Here is a 19909-nt window from a genome sequence, read left to right as displayed (position 1 = left end):
GGATGATTTCTGCAAGGGAGGCAGAATGAAGGATGATCTGAGTTAGTGCTGTAGAGACTCATTTATTGATGCCTCTGGAGCATGTCATCTTACTCATGTATGTTAAAGGGTATATAAAGTTTAGGAACTTCCCTGGTGGTCCAGTGGTAAAGAATCCATCTTCCAATGCAGGGGACGCAGGTTCGATCCCTGGTCGGGGAACTAAGATCCTACATGCTGCGGGGCAACTAAGCCCGCGTGCTGCAACTACTGAGCCCGCACACCTCAACTAGAGAGCCCGTGTGCCGCAAACTACAGGGCCCACACACTCTGGAGCCCATGTGCTCTGGAGCCTGCACACCACAACTAGAGAGAGAAAAATCAGCAGGCCACAACTAGAGAGAAGCCTGCATGCTGCAACGAAGAGCCCATGCACCGCAACTAAGACCCAATGCAGCCAAAAATAAATATATACATAAAAAAGAAAAAATAACTTAAATATTAAAGAAAAAAAGTTTAAGAACCACCAATGGAAAGAATGAGAAAGTCATCATACCAATGGATTGATGACAGCACATTATATGCTAAGCCATTAGTATCTACCACATGTCAGGCACTGGATAACGTACTTTACATATTTTATAGCACTTCATCAGGAATAAAGGTAAAGCCTTTTGCTTTTCAATGATACATTACTGAATTCATCCAAACAAATATTTTAACTATCTGAAAGAACTGATTCTTCTTACCTGCTGGATAGGTCCTAAATATGGACTCAATGATATCAGTCGTTAAATTGTATCTCAGACCATTACATCCATCTGTTTGGGGTCGGACATCAGCCTAAAATAAAGACCACCTATATATCTGTATTTGTTAGAATATTGGGGGAAGATGTCTAAGAACCCAATGAACACTGGACAAAGGTGGAAAAATAGACTCTCTGAATGAAATACAGACAGAGATAAGTCCCTCACCTATACTTTTGGCATAGAGACAGGGCTCACAGAAGCCTGACCTGGTTTCACATAATTTTAGTGAACTGTAAAATCTGCTTTTTGAAAATACAACATGGTCAAACAGGCACATTTAAGTGTGGCCAAAGGCAGATATCTAGTGGAGATTTAACATAAAACTTATACAGTTACCAAATATTTAACTATTTGGTTACTAAGTAGTTAAATATTATCTGATTGGTTTCTTTAGAAGGCCTTATTAATTCAATTCACTGCTAAGCACTCAGAAAGATGCCAAACACGTAACTGCTACTCAAATTTTTGTTAAATGTATAAATACTGCTTTGGTTTTACTGTCACTTTCTAATTCCACACATAAGGTAGTCTCAATTTTCCTCTTAAGATACATTTTACAAATCTTACTTTTTTATAACCTGGTGGTCATTATACGTTTAAACTTTGCATTGTAAGTAAAATATTGCAATCATTAAAAAAAGGTAGCTGAAAGCCCTAAATTTAAAAGTAATAGGGGAAGTAAGCATTAGTCCAGTTGCTATAAGATTCTTTTTCAAAAGTCCATTTGATTTCCAGCATACTAGGGTCAAGTCCAGAAAACTAAGAAAATATAACTGGCAAAAAATATATAAATTAAAAAAGACACTGTATGTATTTTAAAAATTATTTTAGAAGAATACCATAGATACTGAAGTATCCACTAATTTACTTGAAGAAAATGCTAAATTTTACAAAAGAAGTGGCATCGTTAACACATATACCACGGTTTTTTCCCTTTAGAAATCTAGAAGGGTCACATACCAGAAATGCTGCAGAAATGCCAACATCCTGCTTATGATTAGATGTGGAAGAACTCTCTGTTGCATTCACATTTAAACGATTGGCCCAGAATTCCTCAGCACTGATCACCTGACTCACAACAAGGTCTTTATAAAGCTGAAACAAAACAGGATCTTCTTGCAGCATTCTGGTGATAGAATATATCGAACATATTGAACTTTTAGAATAAAACACCATTTAGGTAACATTCAAAAAAGACTTTAGCCACATGAAACACCCAACTTTCATTTTGTGATGACTGAGCGGCAGAGGTCATTTAGTTCATTTGTAATTAAAAGCAAAAAAACATTTTTGGAGGAACAAATGTAAGTGCAGATAAACAGAAGTCAGTCTGAAGAAGCAAAGGCTAAACTCTTTGAAGGCATGGATTTGGTCTTATTCATCCCTATATTCCAGTGATACAAAGGCTGTATTTGTACTGTACTGTATTCTTTCACAAAAAGGTGAATGGGGAAGAGAGATTTTCTAGCAACTAGTTTTTCATGGTGATAAGCACCTGCAGCCATAAGCACAGAAAGACAATTCATCTTACCAGAAATTCTCATTATTTTAGAATGTTTGCTCAACTTTTTTACAGTATGACTACTTTCAGGTTTCTTATTCACATACACATTTCTAATGGTTTAGTATCTTCTCTGTGACAGAGAACTAGAGAATTAAAGGACCTTATTAGCACCTTCGAATCGCAGTTCTGTTCCTAATCAGATGTTAGGTTTGAGGCAGTTCGTCTGAGTTTATCTCATCTGCCGAAAGCCAAAGCTAGTAAGATGCTAAAGTTAATAACCAAACACAGAGGTAAAGATAACGAAGCCCATATTTTCCTAAACTACACTGTCAAAGCACAAGGGTGAGAAATAAACTATTACTTGACTGGTGAGAACCTAGCATCTCTTTAAAAGGCTGTTCTTTTCCTCCTTCACCTGTTTTTCTCTTCCAGTTCTTTATTTGCTTTCCTCTTGAATTTGGGCAGCAGCTGCTGAAGAAGGTCTTTCACTGCATCTCGCTCTTTCACTGCTGTGCTTTCATTGGAAAAATGGAAGTTAGTTGTGTCCCCTGCATGCAGGACCAGCTGAAGTTGAATTTTAGCTTTTCCTTCTGGACTGATTTTCTGGCCTAAAAAGAAGCATGAGGCTAGTTAGATAAGGACACTCACACTGTGGAAAGTCATACAATAAGTTACTTCTCTCAAGACTCAGGCTTCCTTTGGGCTTTAGTTGCCCTATTCCAATCTTGATGCTTCAGCAGAAATGTACAATTCTCAAATAATCCCATATAACCAGAGCATGGTTCAACAAATTCGCTGCTAGCACTTGGCTTCCTTCTTCAGTATCCTTTTTGTGTGGCACTTCTCACCCACTGCTTCCACCTACGGATACTAAAGGGCTTTGGTTTCCACTCAACTGGGCAGCTTTCTTAAAAGCTTTCTAAACAGCCAACCCAGAGTCCTGAATCCACCCTGAATAGCTGCTTCCAACTGACAATATCATTAATAAAAATGATTTGTCACGATTCAAAAAACTCCAAAACATAGCCCATGGCCTAATTATTAATTGCGAAGGAAAATACATAATTTTACATTTGAGAGATCAGGTGTCAGCACTTTAACCAAGTGACCAAACTTAGCCTCATTAAAAATGGAACAACCTGACACTATGGGCTTTCTGAGGTGACAGAATAGCAACACCACCACTTATGTGTTGTTCTTGCTGAAAATGTCTAACTTGAGTATAATCAAGCCTGTAGACCTGACTTTTATAAGAAATACAGGTATACAGGAAAAAAATGAAACAAAACCTTGAGGAGACCATCAGACTGTGTGATATTCTATAAGCCCATACTCTTAAAGAACAGACAAAAGAGGCTACAACTACATACATGAACCTAGACTAGGTATTGGTTAAAAAAAAAAAAAAATCACAGGTATAAAAAACTTTGGACAACTGGGGAAATGCAACAATGGTCTGGATATTTATTAAAATTTTCTTGGTGTCATAAAATTATAAGCAGTCAAAGTGTACACTCACATAAAAAAGCAAATATGGCAAAATTACTAATATTTAGATGGTATACAATATACACGTATACATTGTACTATTCTTTAAACTCTTCTGTAACTTTGAAGATTTTCATACTAATTTGGAGCTGGAAATGTCAAAATATACCTACATAATAGAGATCTTGTATTCTTAAAAAGTGGGCCTCGTGACTTGTCTTCTTCATAAGGGAAACAGATGAAGGGGCTTTGTCTCACTAAATGGGTGACTAATGGTAGTGTGAACACATTACCTAGAGCTCTCTGCCCCAAGCAACCTACTAACACTTAAATAAACAGGAACTTTTTCAATGAAAATGCTGCTTCCAAACCAACAGTTTAGATGAAATACCTTACTGCCAAAAAGAGCAATATGAAGCAATTTACACTGTCAGCCAGCCTGTTCCATTATCCCATACCTCCAAAACAAACTATCACTCCTCTCTACTATCTCTTCTCAGTCACTGCTTTATTCTTGCTCTATCTTAGCTCGTGCCTCTGAGAGGCCTACTTTTGAAGTTTTTTAACTATCTAACTGCTAATTTTCACCTTAGTAATGTATTATTGACAACTTTCAATGGCTTCTTTCAGAAATGAGCATTCTTTCAAATATTCAGCTTAAAATGAAAACTGATCTGGTGCAGATCTAAATTTGGGTATGTGCTCTCCTCCCCAACAGCTGAGAAGAATTGTTGAAATACAGAAGATAGGCATATTCTTTTTTTTGTGGCCTCTCCCGTTGCGGAGCGCAGGCTCAGCGGCCATGGCTCACGGGCCCAGCCGCTCCGCGGCATGTGGCATCCTCCCGGACCAGAGCACGAACCCGCGTCCCCTGCATCGGCAGGCGGACTCTCAACCACTGCGCCACCAGGGAAGCCCAAGGCATATTCTTTATTGCATGCTGTAAGTATCATATTGAGTATGTGTTTTGCAAAGGTATAAGGCTAGCTTCCCGTTTAAGAGAAATGCTAATACAGGCAGTTCCTAATTTATGAGTCTATTGTAGAACAGATGTTAGTTTGTTAAGACTACTATTAGAAACTTGGTGAGGCATTTCTCCACAGAAACAAAGGTTTGAAAGGAAGTAGTGTTACCAGGAGAGTGGACAAAGACCAGATAGCTTAGGCAGTACTGAATTATGATGAATTTTAAACAGTATTTCCTTTTGAAAATTAAGATTCTCAGTTATTTCAGTGGAGAAAGATGATCTTGGTCATTTCCAGCAGCAAATTAGAGGTAAGTCCTTAGGGCAACTGTTTATACACAAAGGACATTTGTAAACTGACCACTTGCAAGTTGAGGATTGTCTATGTTTTGAGGTGTCATGTTCCTTGAAATCTGTTCAGGATTTTATCTAGGAGAAGAATCTCATATCCAGGAAAATAAATGAATCCATATTAATGGTCACAGTTAAGATACCACAATTTGTTGAGGGCTTTGTTACCCAACTCCCCTGGGGTCCCTCCTATTCAAGATCTTTTAGTTAGGTGAATTGCAGAAATCCCTTTCAGAGTACAGGTTCTAAATCCCAGGATTCACTTGGTGCCTTTAAACCTAATTATTATTGAGCCACAAAGTACCATGTCCTTTGGGTAATAAATTCAAAGTTAATTTTGCAAATTTGAAAAGAGAAGGGGTTTTGATGTTAGCTTTCATACCTGAAAATCATAAAAAGGATATAAAAATATTATGCTCTGTATTCCTCCCATCTACATTTAGTATAAAACTAAGTCTATTTTCTCAACAGATGATGGATGGCCACATAACCAAAGATTAGACGACTTTACTTAAAAGATACAATTTTATGCCAGGGCAATCTGGCATCATCTATCAAGCTTTTTTTTAAAATAAATTAATTTATTTATTTTTGGCTGCACTGGGTCTTCGTTGCTGCACGTGGGCTTTCTCTAGCTGTGGCGAGCGGGGGCTCCTCTTTATTGCGGTGCGCGGGCTTCTCATTGCGGTGGCTTCTCTAGTTGCGGAGCACGGGCTCTAGGCACAAGGGCTTCAGTAGCTGTGGCATGCAGGCTCAGCAGCTGTGCCTCGCGAGCTCTAGAGTACAGGCTCAGTAGTTGTGGTGCACGGGCTTAGTTGCTCTGCAGCATGTGGGATCTTCCCGGACCAGGGCTTGAACCCATGTCCCCTGCATTGGCAGTTGGGATTCTTAACCACTGCGCCACCAGAGAAGTCCATCTATCAAGATTTTAAATGCATGAACCATTTGAACCTGTAAGCCCACTGCAGGGATGTATTCCATACATAAAACCTCAAAAAAATATTAGTGCATAGACCAATACTGCAACATTGTTTTCAATAACAAAATTCTGAAAACTTCCTAAATGTCCTTTAATAGTGGACTGGTTAAATACATAAGTGTAAATCCATTCAGTGGACTATTATGCAACTCTTAAAAGAAGGTATGGGGCTTCCCTGGTGGCGCAGTGGTTGAGAGTCCACCTGCCGATGCAGGGGACGCGGGTTCGTGCCCCGATCTGGGAGGATCCCACATGCCGCGGAGCGGCTGGGCCCGTTGAGCCATGGCCGCTGAGCCTGCGCGTCCGGAGCCTGTGCTCCGCAACGGGAGAGGCCACAACAGTGAGGCCCACATACCGCAAAAAAAAAAAAAAAAAAAAAAGATGGTATGTGTGGAGATCTTTATGTGAGGTAGATTTACACATGTAAAGCTGTACATACTCTATTATTGTAGAAAAGACAGGTTACAGAATAATATATATTCAATGATCCTACTCTATAATTATTTTTATACAGTTGATTTTTTGACATTATAATAAAAACCCCACAGAGACTGTATAATCAATCTTCTTATAAAGTTACTAACAAATATGACATACATCAGACTTAGTATAGCCGACTTACATTTAATATCTGCATACATATGGCTGATGGTAAATCTATCTTTGCCTTCAGGTGCCCAAGCAATTCTTTCTGCCATGAGGTACAGAGCTCCATCCTGCTTCTTTTGTCGCACCTTCTTTACAATCAGCAAAACTTCTTCAGATGAAGTCGCCATGACGGCTAGAAGGTGCTAAAAAAGACAAAAAGATTTCACATCTCAGTTAGGGTTGGATTCATTGACTTGAGTCCCTTCCAAATCTAAAATGAGTAATAAGGAGGGAAAAAAGTCTTTTCCCTCTTTCCGAGTTGAAGATAAAGCTGTATGGCGTTATTCCTTTAAAATCAAATTTCATTTTGCTCATACCACAGGTATGAATTTACACAACACTGCAAGTTGACAACACCTGGCAGTTTTCAAACCATTTCCACATATGCTAATCAGTATTTTCAATTTATTTTCCTGTTATATTATTAAATCTTAAACACATGATTTGACTACAAATATATGGTCTGTAACCTATATTGCAGAACTTTAGAATTACACAGCACTCTATTGGATATTTAGTTCAAATTTGTTTCAACTGAAAAAACTAGGAGCCAAAGGGTTTGTGTGACCTTCCTAAAACCACTCCTAGATCTAAAACCCGGTCTAATATGCTTAAAAAAAAAACTGAAAGAATTTAACACTTAACACTTCAGATGCTATCTTCCCCATCTTTTTTTTTTTTTTGGTGGTACGCGGGCCTCTCACTGTTGTGGCCTCTCCCGTTGCGGAACACAAGCTCCGGACGCGCATATCTTCCTCATCTTTTAACAATCAAATGTCTTCAACTGCTCTCCAGTCTAAGCGGAAGATTCATTTGTATATGGCTAATTTGTTACCTAGGAAGAAACAGCTTGGAGCTCCCCCCAGGTTCACCTCATCCTGGGAATCTTAAGCCACCCAACCCAAATCCTAGAGTCTTGAGTGTAGCTGTCTGGAATATGAGGCTGAAAAGGATTTTGAAGCTGTTTGGGCTCAACAGGAAAGATGCCATGATTGATGAAGTCTGCCATGGGCTGCGATGGGGAAAGTGGTGGCACAAATGGCACATATATGCCATTTCTGGTGAAGTTATGACTTTAGCTTTCATTCCCAAAGGAATGATTTAAAATATAACTTAAAAATATTTACTTCTTCAGGTACAAATTATAATTTCAGAGAAGTTAGCATATCTAAGTGTCATAAGAATTAAATTTGAGCAAACAAGTGAAGCTTTATTGTAACATTTCTTATTCACTGAAACAGTGATTTAAAAATCAAAAATACAAGTAAAAAAAAAGAGTGAAATTTTAATTTCTCTGAAGTTGACTACCTGAATTTTGAATAGCCAGATCTTCCCTTTTAGTTTCCTTACAGGCTACTCCACCCCAAAAATGGAAAGGAAAAGGGTCAGTGTGAATACATTTATTCAATAGTTCTGTACTGAGCCAAGAAGTCTAGGGATTACCTGAAGACAAATGTCTGCCAGTAGTGATTTCTGCTTTGAGAAAGCTTCCAGTCTAGTGAGCAAGATGTGTGTGTGTGTATACAAATTAGAATGTGTAAAGTCCCAAAAGGGAGACAAAAAACAGTTCTGAATTAGGACTCAGAGGCAATTAACTTTTTCACATGAGAGGCTTTGTCAAATATTTGTCACAGATATCTTAGGGCAATAAAAATAATTCAGTTATAATTAACTGAACAAACAAGATGCAAATCACTAAATGCATAGTCCTTAGGTGTTCCGTTTGATGCGTTTTGGCAACTGTATACACCCGTGTACCATTACCCAAAACAAGACAGAGAACATTTCCATCACCCCCCAAGTTCTCTCATGTCCCCTTCTAGTCAATTCTCTTCCTCCCACCCTCGAGCAACTGTTTTCTGATTTCTATCACCACAGATTAGTTTTTATCTGTACTAGGATTTCATATAAATGGAATTCAGGCACTATGTATGCTTTTGTCTCTAGCTTTTCGCTTAACATGTTTTTGGAAATTCACCACGTTATTACATGTATTGGTAGTTTATTCTTTTTTATACAGAAGTTAGTTATGAATTGGGTCTTGAATGAGGGTTTTGACAGAGAAAAGGCAATAAGCATTATAGGCAAAGAGAATGGCTTGGGGCAAAGGCTCCAGACTCTCTGCAAATGGTTAGTAGTCCACTCTGGATGTAGCACAAAGTTCATAGTGGGGATCAGTGGGATATGAAGTTGGACAGTTAAGATGGAGGAAGATAGTGGAGAATACCCCCCTATGTGGCAGACAACAGAAAACTTCTAAAGATTTGAATAAGGGAGTGATTTGTATTTTAGGAAATTAATCTGAGGCAATATGAGAGAGACTGAAGGGAGGACCAGAAAGGGTCTGAACCAGACTGGTGGCAGTGAGAATGGAGAGGAAGAGACAAGGAGGAGTACTGAGGAAGCAGGATGAATAGACACTGTGCTGAAGGAGGTATCACAGCTGCTTGCTCATACCCCACTTTTAAGCCTAACTGACATGAGTACAGCGATGCCACTCACAGAAACAGTAACAAGGAAAAACAAGTTTGAAAGTGAAGGCAAGGAATTCGGCTCTGAAAATGAGTGTGAGGTGCTGCTGAGTCACGCAGGTAGAAATAGTCTGTATTATGTGGGCATTTATAAATGTTGGGACAGAGCCTAGTAAGTTAACAAAAAGGGATTTAAAAAATGCCACAATCTCACAACTTTAACATCAATTTTCTTAATTTTAAATTGTGCTTATCTGTACTCACCTTACAAATGTAATCATGAAGTACAGCCAAGTTAATTATCTTGTTTATTTGCCATTGAAAACATTTTCCCATGTTACTTTACAATCTCCAGTTTTAATATCCATACATTATATATGATAAAGGGTCAAAATTCTTAATATATAATACCATCTTTTAACTGATTAACTTATTTGATGTCCTCCAAAGATTTTGATTAGAGGTTTACTGTCGCTTAAAAAGTTTGAAAACCACTGTTTTAAAGAACTATTTTTTTTTTTTTGGCTGTGCCGCAGCTTGTGGGATTTAAATTTCCCGACCAGGGATTGAACCTGGGCCCTTGTCAATGAAAATGCACAGTCCTAAGCACTGGCCCGTCAGGGAATTCCTTAAAGGACTATTTAATGACATGAAAAGATAAACTGTTAGGTGATCAAAGCAAGCAAAAAAAGCATGTAGTTTGATTCCATATTCTTAAATTTTAAAAAACCTTCTAAAATTTATTGAAGGCTTGTAATACGTGCCAGGCATTGGGCTAAATTCTTCATAGGCATTATCTCATTCAGTCCCCAGTTAACAATCCTGAGGTAGGTTCTATTATTAGTTAGTTCTATTCTGCAGATAAAGGAAATTGGGTCTGAGAGATCAAGATGCTTTCCCAAAGCACCAAGAAGTAGAACTGGGTTTGAATCTGGATCAGTCTGACCTTAGAGTTCCATTATGCTATTTTGCAAATATATATGACTGGAGAGACATACACCCAATTTAATAGTGGTTACCTATGGTGACAGGACTACAGATGATTTGAATGTTCTTTTTGTTTTCTGGACTATCTACAATAAATATGTATTTTGTAATGAGAAAAGCAGTTACTAAAAATGTCTTTCCAAGAGTTTGTTCTCTATCAAACCACATCTATAAGGTAACATGGGAAGGTGTTAGGGTTGGTAAGAATTAAAACTGTTATTTTCAATTTCTGTAATATGTGTACTATTTTTATTTAGTATTAAAACTTTAATTTATAATAATTTTTATAAAATCTATGGAACCATTAAATATTTTAATATTAATTTTATAATATTCATTATAATAAACACATAACTATTAAAAACATTTAAAAACCTGTCTATACTATGTAAAATTAAACTGCATACCATATGAACCACATTTTAGTAAACATGAATTAAAATCTGAGAAAGATAGGAGAGGTGTGTGTGTGGAGGGGGATAAGCAGATAATTACAGGATAATTTAAAATATGTCCATATATGGAGGAAACACAAGGTTACAGCTGACAGAGCACGTCACCAATTAACTGGGCTTACAGGCACAAATAAAGTCTTAACTTTGGAAAAGAACAAAAAAACCTTTCTGAGATGGGAAGATAAGGAGAAAGATGAATGAAGACAGAGAAACTGTAAAGTGGAGAATAAATTAGATTAATAGAACTATTAGAGTTGGCTACTTTAAATCAATTGGGGAAAAACATAGCCTCTTATGCATAGCATGTAAAACCATTCATATTAAAATCTATTTAGAGGGAGCTCTAAAAATAAATCAGAGATAAGTTATTGAACACTGGGAATAACTAGTCAATTGTCTCACAGCTAACCTGCTTGGCAAATTTCCCTGGTCATCTGTAGCACCTCTGTTAATTGTACAAGGACCAGTTTTAGGAAGTTTAATAGAACCAGTAGGACCATCCTACAAGGGCTTCTATGATTTCTAGATTTTTCTTGAAGGTGGCTCCTTGGGTGGCAAAAACTTCTTTCTAGTAGAACTCTGTAAGAGCCACAGAATATTTTATGAAAAACACCGGTGCAGTTATACTTAAACAAAGTGGCTTGATGAAGATCTAGCTTTACTTAAAAGATTATTTACTTTATGAAATAATCTGCCACAAGACTTCTTTAAATAGCAAAATCCTCCAGTAAAGGCATTTATTCATTTGCAGTTAAATATTTACTTGCTTGAGGCTAAAGGCACATGCATGCCTTGTGCTGAGCCTCTGCACATTCTCCTCCCTTTCCATCAACTAGCTTTTACTCATTTTCTGTCTACTCTAAGTTTCAGTTACAGTATTCTTCCCTTCACAACACTTATCACTACTGCAATTAATTTTTTTTAATTAATTAATGAATTTATTTTTGGCTGCGTTGGGTCTTCATTGCTGCGCGCAGGCTTTCTCTAGTTTCCGCGAGGAGGGGCTACTCTTCGTTGCGGTGCACAGCCTTCTCATTGCGGTGGCTCCTCTTCCTGTTGAGCACAGGCTCTAGGCACATGGGCTTCAGTAGTTGTGGTTCACGGGCTTTATAGTGCAGGCTCAGTAGTCGTGGTGCACAGGCTTAGTTGCTCCGTGGCATGTGGGATCTTCCTGGACCAGGGCTCGAACCCGTGTCCCCTGCATTGGCAGGCAGATTCCCAACCACTGCGCTACCAGGGAAGTCCCTGCAATTAATTTTTAATGTAATTCTTTTAATGCCTTTCTCCCCGAAAGACCGCAAGTTTCATAAAGAAGGGAAGAGGCTGCATGTGTTGCATTCATGGCCATACAGAGCCCAGCAGCATATTTTAGTCCATAGGAATAGTCCAATAAATACCTATGACATCAATTTAAGATCTCTGTTGTTAAAAGAATACAGTCTTGGTTAAGACATAACAAGAAACCATTGTACATACATGCTCGGCTAAACTCCAGGAAGCACTAAAGCTCTCAACTCACAGATCAGAGTACCATTCCTAACAGATTCCAATAACTGGCTTATAAGTAAACAAGGATAGGAAGAATTTGAAACTATTCAGGAGAAATCTTTAAATTTCCATTTCCTACATCTCATGTCTCTGCATTTCCATCACCTACATCTCCTTTTCCAATGTGCAGAGATAAATGGGGCAGACGAAAAAAAGGCAACAAGTGAAATATAAACTCCTTATCACTCACTAAAAGGAGGACTGTTATTAGAGAAAGCGCTTCTGTGTCTGCCAGCATACAAAATGGAGACTGGAATGCTGCTTGCCATCGGGCAATCCTAAAAAATGTTAACAATTCAGCACTACAGGGAATAAGACCTTGAAAGTATGTAAAGAGTGACCAAAATGTACTGTTTTAAGGATAGTTACACACATAAAGAAGATATTAAAGGGAATAACTGAGGTAGCAATTTTAAGACCGAGCACTTTTTCATTTTACAGCAGTGATGGGAGAGGCAGGAGGAGGAAAATGCGACAGAGACGCAAGATAGAGGGAAGAGTATGCTCATATTCACTAATACTGCATGCTGACAAAGAGTACGATACCAAAATTGAGAGAAGAGCAATCAGTTGGTAATCATAAATGGAGCAAGGAGGGACTATTAGATGGATGCCTGACACTGTAACATTGCAGGCAGGAAAGAGAAAAAGGAGGAAGGGACAAAGACACTTTTTTTTTTTTTTTTAATTAAACAAACATTTTTTTTTGGCCATGCCATGTGGCATGTGGGATCTTAGTTCCCTGAACAGGGATCGAACCCATGCCCCCTACAGTGGAAAGAGGGAGTCTTAATCACTGGACAACCAAGGAAATCCCCAAAGACACTTCTAGTAGCAGCATCCATGAAGTAGAAATAGTGGTCAAAATGCTAGGAAAGCTCAAGGTACACCTGACAACATTCTGATGGTAAGGGAAAAACCAGCAGCGCAGAAAAGCAGGGCTAAAAGGTGTAAAGATAGCCCAGCAGGGTTAAGATATAAGCCTTGAGAGCAGGTCATACAGGAGGCAGCCACAACTGACTGAAGCTGATCGTTGGGTGCATTCTTTTTAACTGATTCCTCTCTCTTTGCACCAACCTTCCTAGTATTTTTAAAGAGCCCTCTCTGCATTTGTGTGGATTTTTTTTAACATTAGCACTACCATATGTATTTAATATCCCCTAGGAGAGACTCAAAGCTCATCAGTCTGATGCCCTGCCAAATGTCAGATGAGTGAGAGTAGCAGAACAGGTTTAATGCCTCCAAATTCTCTCTTCCAAATAATGGATTTCCGTCTGCTAAAAGGTACAAAGTTCTTTCCAGAGTCTAGATCTTTTGTAAGCCATAAGCCTGATACTAGAGGTTACCTTCCCCTCTGTTGTGACCTCTCCATCTCATTTGTTCTAGTTTTGATTTTTTTAAATCGATCTTAGGGTTGGCAGCTTTGGCTTAGTTACCAAAGCCCAGTTCATGATGTTCACACTGTGTTCCAAGAGGGGAGGCTGAGCGCTCCCAAACTCAATTCCACCATGGCATGCTGCTTTGTATGTTGGGGTTTCTGGTAAGAATTCAACGGGAAAAATTGTTCCACTCCTTTACGGAATCAGTACTTACTGCAAGGTATATTTTAAACCACTTAGTTTTTGTATGTTTTTAAAACTGGGTCTTCTGATGGGCAAAAGGTTGTTTTTATCTCTCTCCTCCCGCCCCCCATTTTACAGACCCTAAAGCGGGCATTTAAGAGTCAACTGAATACACTTCCTTAAACAATGCAGTCTCTGAGAACACTGGGGAATTTCTAAAATAATTATTTACTTCCATGTGTTGGTGCTTAAAGATGATCAAATTGGGCACAGACCAAAATGTGATGTGTGTGTAGGGGGTTGGCCTGGCACACATGTTAAGAAGATTTTAAGAGTGGTAAGTTTGACAGGTAAAGCAAAAGGTGTGTGGACACTAAGGTAAAAGCTTTTCCCTTCCAGAAACCGAAAGACTCAACAGCACATTTTCTAACGGGACGGGCTTCTCAGCCCCAGAGAGGCCTCCGTGTCCTTCATCCTCATGAGCCAAGTCTGATCCCGGCTTTGAATAAATCTTCGAGTCCCTGCTTTCAGTGGAGAGATAAGGCTTCCTACAGACAAGTAGATTAGGGGTCGCCTCTTCGTCGCGTCAGAATAATAAAGGGCTACGAGACCGCAGGCTTGGCAGTTGTGGCAACGGCGACAGGGACACAGGAAAAAGAGGCAGATTCCGCGCCGTCCTGCGGCCCCCAGGCCTGTCAGCTCTTCACCCGCCCGCCCACCCCCATTCTTCGGTCTAAACTTACCAGGTGGGAGCTACGGCCTTGGGCAAGGAGTAAGTTACTGAGCTAGGTCGAGTCGAGTTCCGCTGCGCTTCTTAGAGACGCTGCCGGGAAGAGGCTGAAACCCAGCAGCCGCAGCCGTCGCCACCGCCTCTGTTACCGGGGGGTCTCGCCTCCATCGCTGGCTGCGAGAACTCTGAAGGCACGTGACCGGAAGTACCAAGGCGGGCCTGCGGGGCACGTGACCCCAGAGCGCGGCCGCCATGACACCTTCCGCTAGTTCCCTCCCTTCCCCGCCGGTGCCCGCCTGTTTCATTTCCTCTCGCCGGCTTTAAGCGGTGAAGGGTCCCGGGATCCTGCCTGGCTCACCCCTTTGGCCTAGAGCTCCTCCGGTCCCGATCGGCGCTGCGTCTTCGGCCGGCAGCGGCCCGCTTACTGCAGGCCACAGAGAGCGTAATCACGACGGCGGCCCGAGGGGGAGGGACCACGCGCCAGCAGGGGCGTAACCCGTCACGTGACGAGGAAGTACAGTTAACAGCTTTGTCCCAGCGTCCCCGGCGCTCCGGGATGACGTAAGCCAGGGAGGGGAGGAGCAGGAGGGGAGACTGAAGTTCAGGTGCGGCTCTTAGTGCGCGGTGAGTGTTAACGGCACCCAGCCGGGAGAGAGGGTGTGACCCATTGGAATTTGGGGACTACCGGCCTGGAGATGGTGGAGAGAGGCTGAGACCTACAGGCTGTGAGCCTGGCTTTGAAAACTTGATTACCGAGGCTCCTTTCAAGAGATCTGAGTATAGTATTAAAGTTACTGCTGTTAAAAAGTTAGGAGTTCCGCTAGTCAGGGAGCTTGTGGTCAGGAACTGTCTGCAGTGGGGTGTGCGAGGCATGCTGAGTGCATGAATGAGTGAGTCGCCATTTCTTGGTCTGAGGTGAAGAGTTGTTCTCTGTTACTTGGGTTTAAAGATCCCCATTACGGGAATGAGGGACTCTCGTACTTCCCCTCCGCATAATATCTTTAATTTTTGCTTCCTTTCTTTTCTCTTTTGCCTCCTCTTCCTTCCACGCCCCTAGTGGGGAAGAAAGAAAGCTGTGATTTGCATTGGTTGTTTGCGCAGCAAACACTAGTCCATTAAAATGAATAAAAGTGAGTACTAGGACGAAGAGAAAAGACTTTTCTTGATTCTACTGCTCCTTTAGTTACCATCGAGCAGTGCGGGGAAATGGAAAGGTAATTAGATTTGGACTCAGGATTAGTGGATTCTAGTCTCAGCTCTACTTGTGAACTCTGTGACCTTGGGCAAGTCAACACTTCAAAAAGTTCTTTCATTGACTTTGGTAAGCATTTATGACCACCTTCTATTTGCTTAGTTTTTTGCTAGGCTAACAGTGTGACAGACTTAACAGAAGTAATAGTTAAACTCGGATCTGTAGGAAGATAGTGTTTTGTTAGATGGAGGAAGGTTCAAGGAACAGCATATATTAAACCATGGAGGCACAGAAAGTTTATAGAATGAAAGGTTTGTACAGAGCTTTTTGTTGTTAAGCACATACTTAACAAAATCTTGAATATATGTGACGAAATCACTGTGCTGCACACTTGTAGCTAACACAACATTGTAAATTAACTATACTTCAATAAGAAATCTTGTTCAAGAAAATTTAAAACACAAAAGTAGACAGGATAATATAACGAACCCTCATGTGCACCTAACCAAACTTTAACAGTTATCAGCATTCTGCTGTTCTTGTTTGAACAGTTTTAAATTTTCTAGGTACTTTTTATATCCATTATCACATTTGATTAATGGCAACTTTCAATTTGAGCTCAATTCTACTGTATCTAGGTACTGGCTAGGAAGATTATATTCATTTTATTTGAAAATTTCTTTGGGTTTTAGTTAACTGCTTGCTCTGTTGAATCAAAAGTGTGACATGGCACATTGTAAAGCAATTATACTCCAATAAAGATGTTAAAAAAAAAAAGTGTGACATGGCTACTTTAAAAACATATCTGGAAAAAAAAGTCTGATACTTTTTTAGGATGTAACATAGAAATTTAGTGTCCAGGTCAAGGAACTTAGTGTTTCTACTCTATTCTGTGTATCCAGCTACTTAAGGAGATTTATGTTCAGTTCTGGAGACCACATTTTTAGGCAAACTAAAGCTCTTGTGTGGAAGGCTGATCAGAACAGAGAGGAATTTGGACATTGTCAGGTCAGGAAGAACGGGTTGATGAATTTTTAGAAGACCTCATAACACTTTTCAAATACTGAAGGACTGTTTTGAAAGGAGTGAACTTATTTCCTTAAACTGTAGAAGCCACAGTTGGAAATAAAAGCTCCAAGTCATCAGGTTTCAGCCCAATAGTAGAAAAAGTACCTTATAACAGTGAGAGCTGTGGAGGAGTGGAATGGGCAGCTTCATGAGAGGGAGCAATTCCTTTCCCTTGCTGAAAGTGTTCAGGGATCCAGCACAAGACTAATTCCTGAATTACGTGGATGTGTGCACTGAATTACCTATGAGTCTTCCACTTTGAGAATTCTGGGAAGTGGGACTTACGCTGGGCCTGAAAGGCTGGGCAGATTTTAGTAAGTAGATCTGGAGGGAAAGGAGTCATTTCAGAGAGTAAACGCAAAGAAAAATATAAGTTTGGAGTTGGCTCAACACTATCACTAGCAACTTCTCTTGAGAACTGACATTGTTTATGCTATTCCTTTTTCATTCTCGTCTCTATTAAGTCTTTTTCCGAAAAATAGAAACTTACTAGGTTTTTTACTCTGTTAGGTCATAATTTCCAGGTCATTCTCTCTTCACTGAGATCAAGACCAAATGGTCTGTCCGTCTCAGAGATTGTTTTAAGATTGCAAGTGGAAGAGATAGCCGCTGTGGTCCTGATGTCATTCCTTTCTGTCTTTCTTAGGATCTTGTACAGTGATTTTATTTTCTTTTTCTTGTATTTTCAGTCCCTTTCATTTTTTTAAAAAATTATTTATTTATTTGCCTGCTCCAGGTCTTAGTTGGGTCACACAGGATCTTAGTTGTGGCTGTAGAATCTTTGGTTGCAGCATGCAGGAATCTAGTTCCCTGACCAGGGATCAAACCTGGGCCCCCTGCATTGGGAGCACAGCGTCTTAACCACTGGACCACCAGGGAAGTCCCTTCAGTCCCTTTCATTCTAAAGCCTTTTCTTTTAGCTGCTACCTACAAATCTGTTTGCGTCTCCCCTGCTCACAAGGTCGTCTCCCCTGCTCACAAGGTCGAGAGGTTTTCTCCTTCTCCACCAGATTTCTTGAGTAATTGAAAGGCCTTGTCTTTAGTTCTGCACCACCCCTCCCACCTTTTCTCAAGTCTTTGTTTTCTAGTGTCTACCCACAGCGCTTCACAGAAATTATGTGATCTCCCAACGCCAAATTCTTCAATGCCTTTCTGTTGCCTACCAAATTAAAATTTGTGCAGGTTCCTTAGTTTGAGATTCAGTGCCTTGTACCTTGTGACTGAATTACTGTTCCAGCTTTTTTTTTTTTTTGCGATACGCGGGCCTCTCACTGTTGTGGCCTCTCCCGTTGTGGAGCACAGGCTCTGGACGCGCAGGCTCAGTGGCCATGGCTCACGGGCCCAGCCGCTCCGCGGCATGTGGGATCTTCCCAGACTGGGGCACGAACCCGTGTCCCCTGCATCGGCAGGCGGACTCTCAACCACTGTGCCACCAGGGAAGCCCTTACTGTTCCAGCTTTATCTTTCATTTTTCTGTTGCTTGTGTCCTGTGTTTCAACCAAAGACTAAACTTGTATTCTCCAAATATATCCTCTGTATCTTTGCTTATTGCTGCCCTACCTGCTACCCTTTCTTTTTTCCTTGTGATAAAACCTAATCAGCTCCAGTGCTACTTCCCTTAGGAAGTTTTCTATGGTTACTTTTAACTCAATGTGATCCCTCTGTCCTCTAAGTTCCGACATTGGACCTTGCTTACGTTTCCCTTATGAGGGGGGTGTGTGCGTGCGTGTGTGTGTGTGTGTGTGTGTGTGTGTGTGTGTGTATGATTTGTCTTTTTCTCCCTAGTTGATTATAAAGTGACTGATTTCAGGAATTATTTTATTTGTCTTGTTCGCACCACTGTGCCTCATATTCTACTAGAAACTGTCGACTCAGAGAAAAACACAAGATGAGAGTTGTGAGTTTAAGTTTTATTCAGGGTCTTGCTGAGGACTATAGCCCAGCTAACAGCCACTTAGCCCTGAGGAAACTGCTCTGAAGAGGTAGGGGAGAAGACAGTATATTTTATGTTATTTTATTTTTAAATTTTTATTGGAGTATAGTTGCTTTACAATATTGTGTTAGTTTCTGTTGTACAACAAAGTCAATCAGCAATGCATATACATATATCCCCTCTTTCCTGGATTTCCTTCCCATTCAGGTCACCACAGAGCAATGAGTAGAAGTTCCCTGTGCTATACAGTAGGTTCTCATTAGTTATCTGTTTTATACATACTATCAATAGTGTATATAGAGAAGACAGTTTATATATGATTTTTGGCGAGGAAATAACTGCAAGTTAAGCCTACATCTTGGTAAAAGATTACTGCTAATCACAAAGAATAGATATCTCAAGTTAATGATTTTAGTGCTTTTCTATGTATGGGAAGGTGCAAAAATCTGGGGTGATTAAAATTCTTCCTGAGATATACATCTATGAGGGGCCTGCTTTGTCCAAAGCAGAGGGCCTCATCCTGTTGTTAATTTCCTCTCAGAGTGCACTGGTGGTCAGCAACTGTAGTGGGTTACGATGTAACTCTTGTAGAACTGGATGGTGAGCAAAACTATTTGTCTTAGCAATCCTGATTTTTCTGTATCTACAGTACTTAATAAAATGAATGAGTGAAAAGGATGAGAGAAGATTTTTCTTAGATTAGGAATTCTCAAATATTTGAGTATAGGAGGACTACTAAAGAATTTTGTTTTTTCAGAACACCATTCTCCTTGCAGAGATCAGCTGTATTACCAGCAGAAAATAAGACTATATTATGTGTATGCAGTAAAAAGTAGTGTAAGCTTATATATGGTTTGCCCCTGGAAAGTGTGCTCCATGAACGTTAGGACTTTGTTTTGTCCTCTGTTTTATCTCTGGGACCTAGAACAATGCCTGGCACATAGTTGGTGCTAAGTGTATATTTGTTGAATAAATGAGTGAGTGAATACATGTGTTTCTGAAAAAAAAAATTAAAACCACAAAGTATAAATTAAAAACAATTAAGCATAAACAGTTGTTTCTGAATTTTTTTGTAGTATTTGTTTTTTATTCTCAATTTGGTAGGCAACAAAGGATTGAGGAAAAGTTAAAATTAATGGATAGAATTTTCTTAAACTCTGCTTTCTTCTGGAAACTGGTATAATTTGACAAAAATGTACACTTGAGAGTTGTTGAACAGGTAAGAACTCTTGTGTTAG

At 39.9% G+C, this 19909-nt stretch overlaps 2 protein-coding genes across 10 annotated transcripts in view; one reads left to right on the top strand and one right to left on the bottom strand.

The window, feature by feature from the left end:
• Positions 1-14654, bottom strand: part of GTF2H1 (general transcription factor IIH subunit 1) — a 31428-nt gene extending 16774 nt beyond the window's left edge. Inside the window, exons 1-5 of one of the 2 annotated variants that reach the window (XM_073808673.1) lie at positions 14492-14654; positions 6700-6868; positions 2711-2903; positions 1752-1917; positions 729-822 (exon numbers count right to left, since the gene is read on the bottom strand). In XM_073808673.1, the coding sequence (XP_073664774.1) occupies positions 729-822; positions 1752-1917; positions 2711-2903; positions 6700-6853 (607 nt within the window). In that variant the 5' untranslated portion in view covers positions 6854-6868; positions 14492-14654. The remainder of the gene's footprint in view (positions 1-728; positions 823-1751; positions 1918-2710; positions 2904-6699; positions 6869-14491) is intronic. The other variant, XM_004320898.4, reaches the window with a different exon arrangement.
• Positions 14655-14868: 214 nt separating this feature from the next.
• Positions 14869-19909, top strand: part of HPS5 (HPS5 biogenesis of lysosomal organelles complex 2 subunit 2) — a 45068-nt gene continuing 40027 nt past the window's right edge. For 4 of the 8 annotated variants that reach the window (XM_019948171.3, XM_073808671.1, XM_019948166.3 and 1 more), the window contains exon 1: positions 14961-15102. The gene's annotated coding sequence lies outside the window, so the exon portion shown is untranslated. Of the gene's footprint in view, positions 15103-15417; positions 15800-18160; positions 18721-18757; positions 19891-19909 lie in introns of those variants that run through there. The other 4 variants (XM_073808672.1, XM_073808667.1, XM_073808670.1 and 1 more) reach the window with 4 other exon arrangements.

Source organism: Tursiops truncatus, chromosome 8, assembly GCF_011762595.2.
Source record: "Tursiops truncatus isolate mTurTru1 chromosome 8, mTurTru1.mat.Y, whole genome shotgun sequence".
Taxonomy (NCBI): Eukaryota; Metazoa; Chordata; class Mammalia; order Artiodactyla; family Delphinidae; genus Tursiops; species Tursiops truncatus.
Note: the sequence above shows the minus strand (reverse complement) of the source record. Positions and strands in the feature narration are given on the sequence as shown.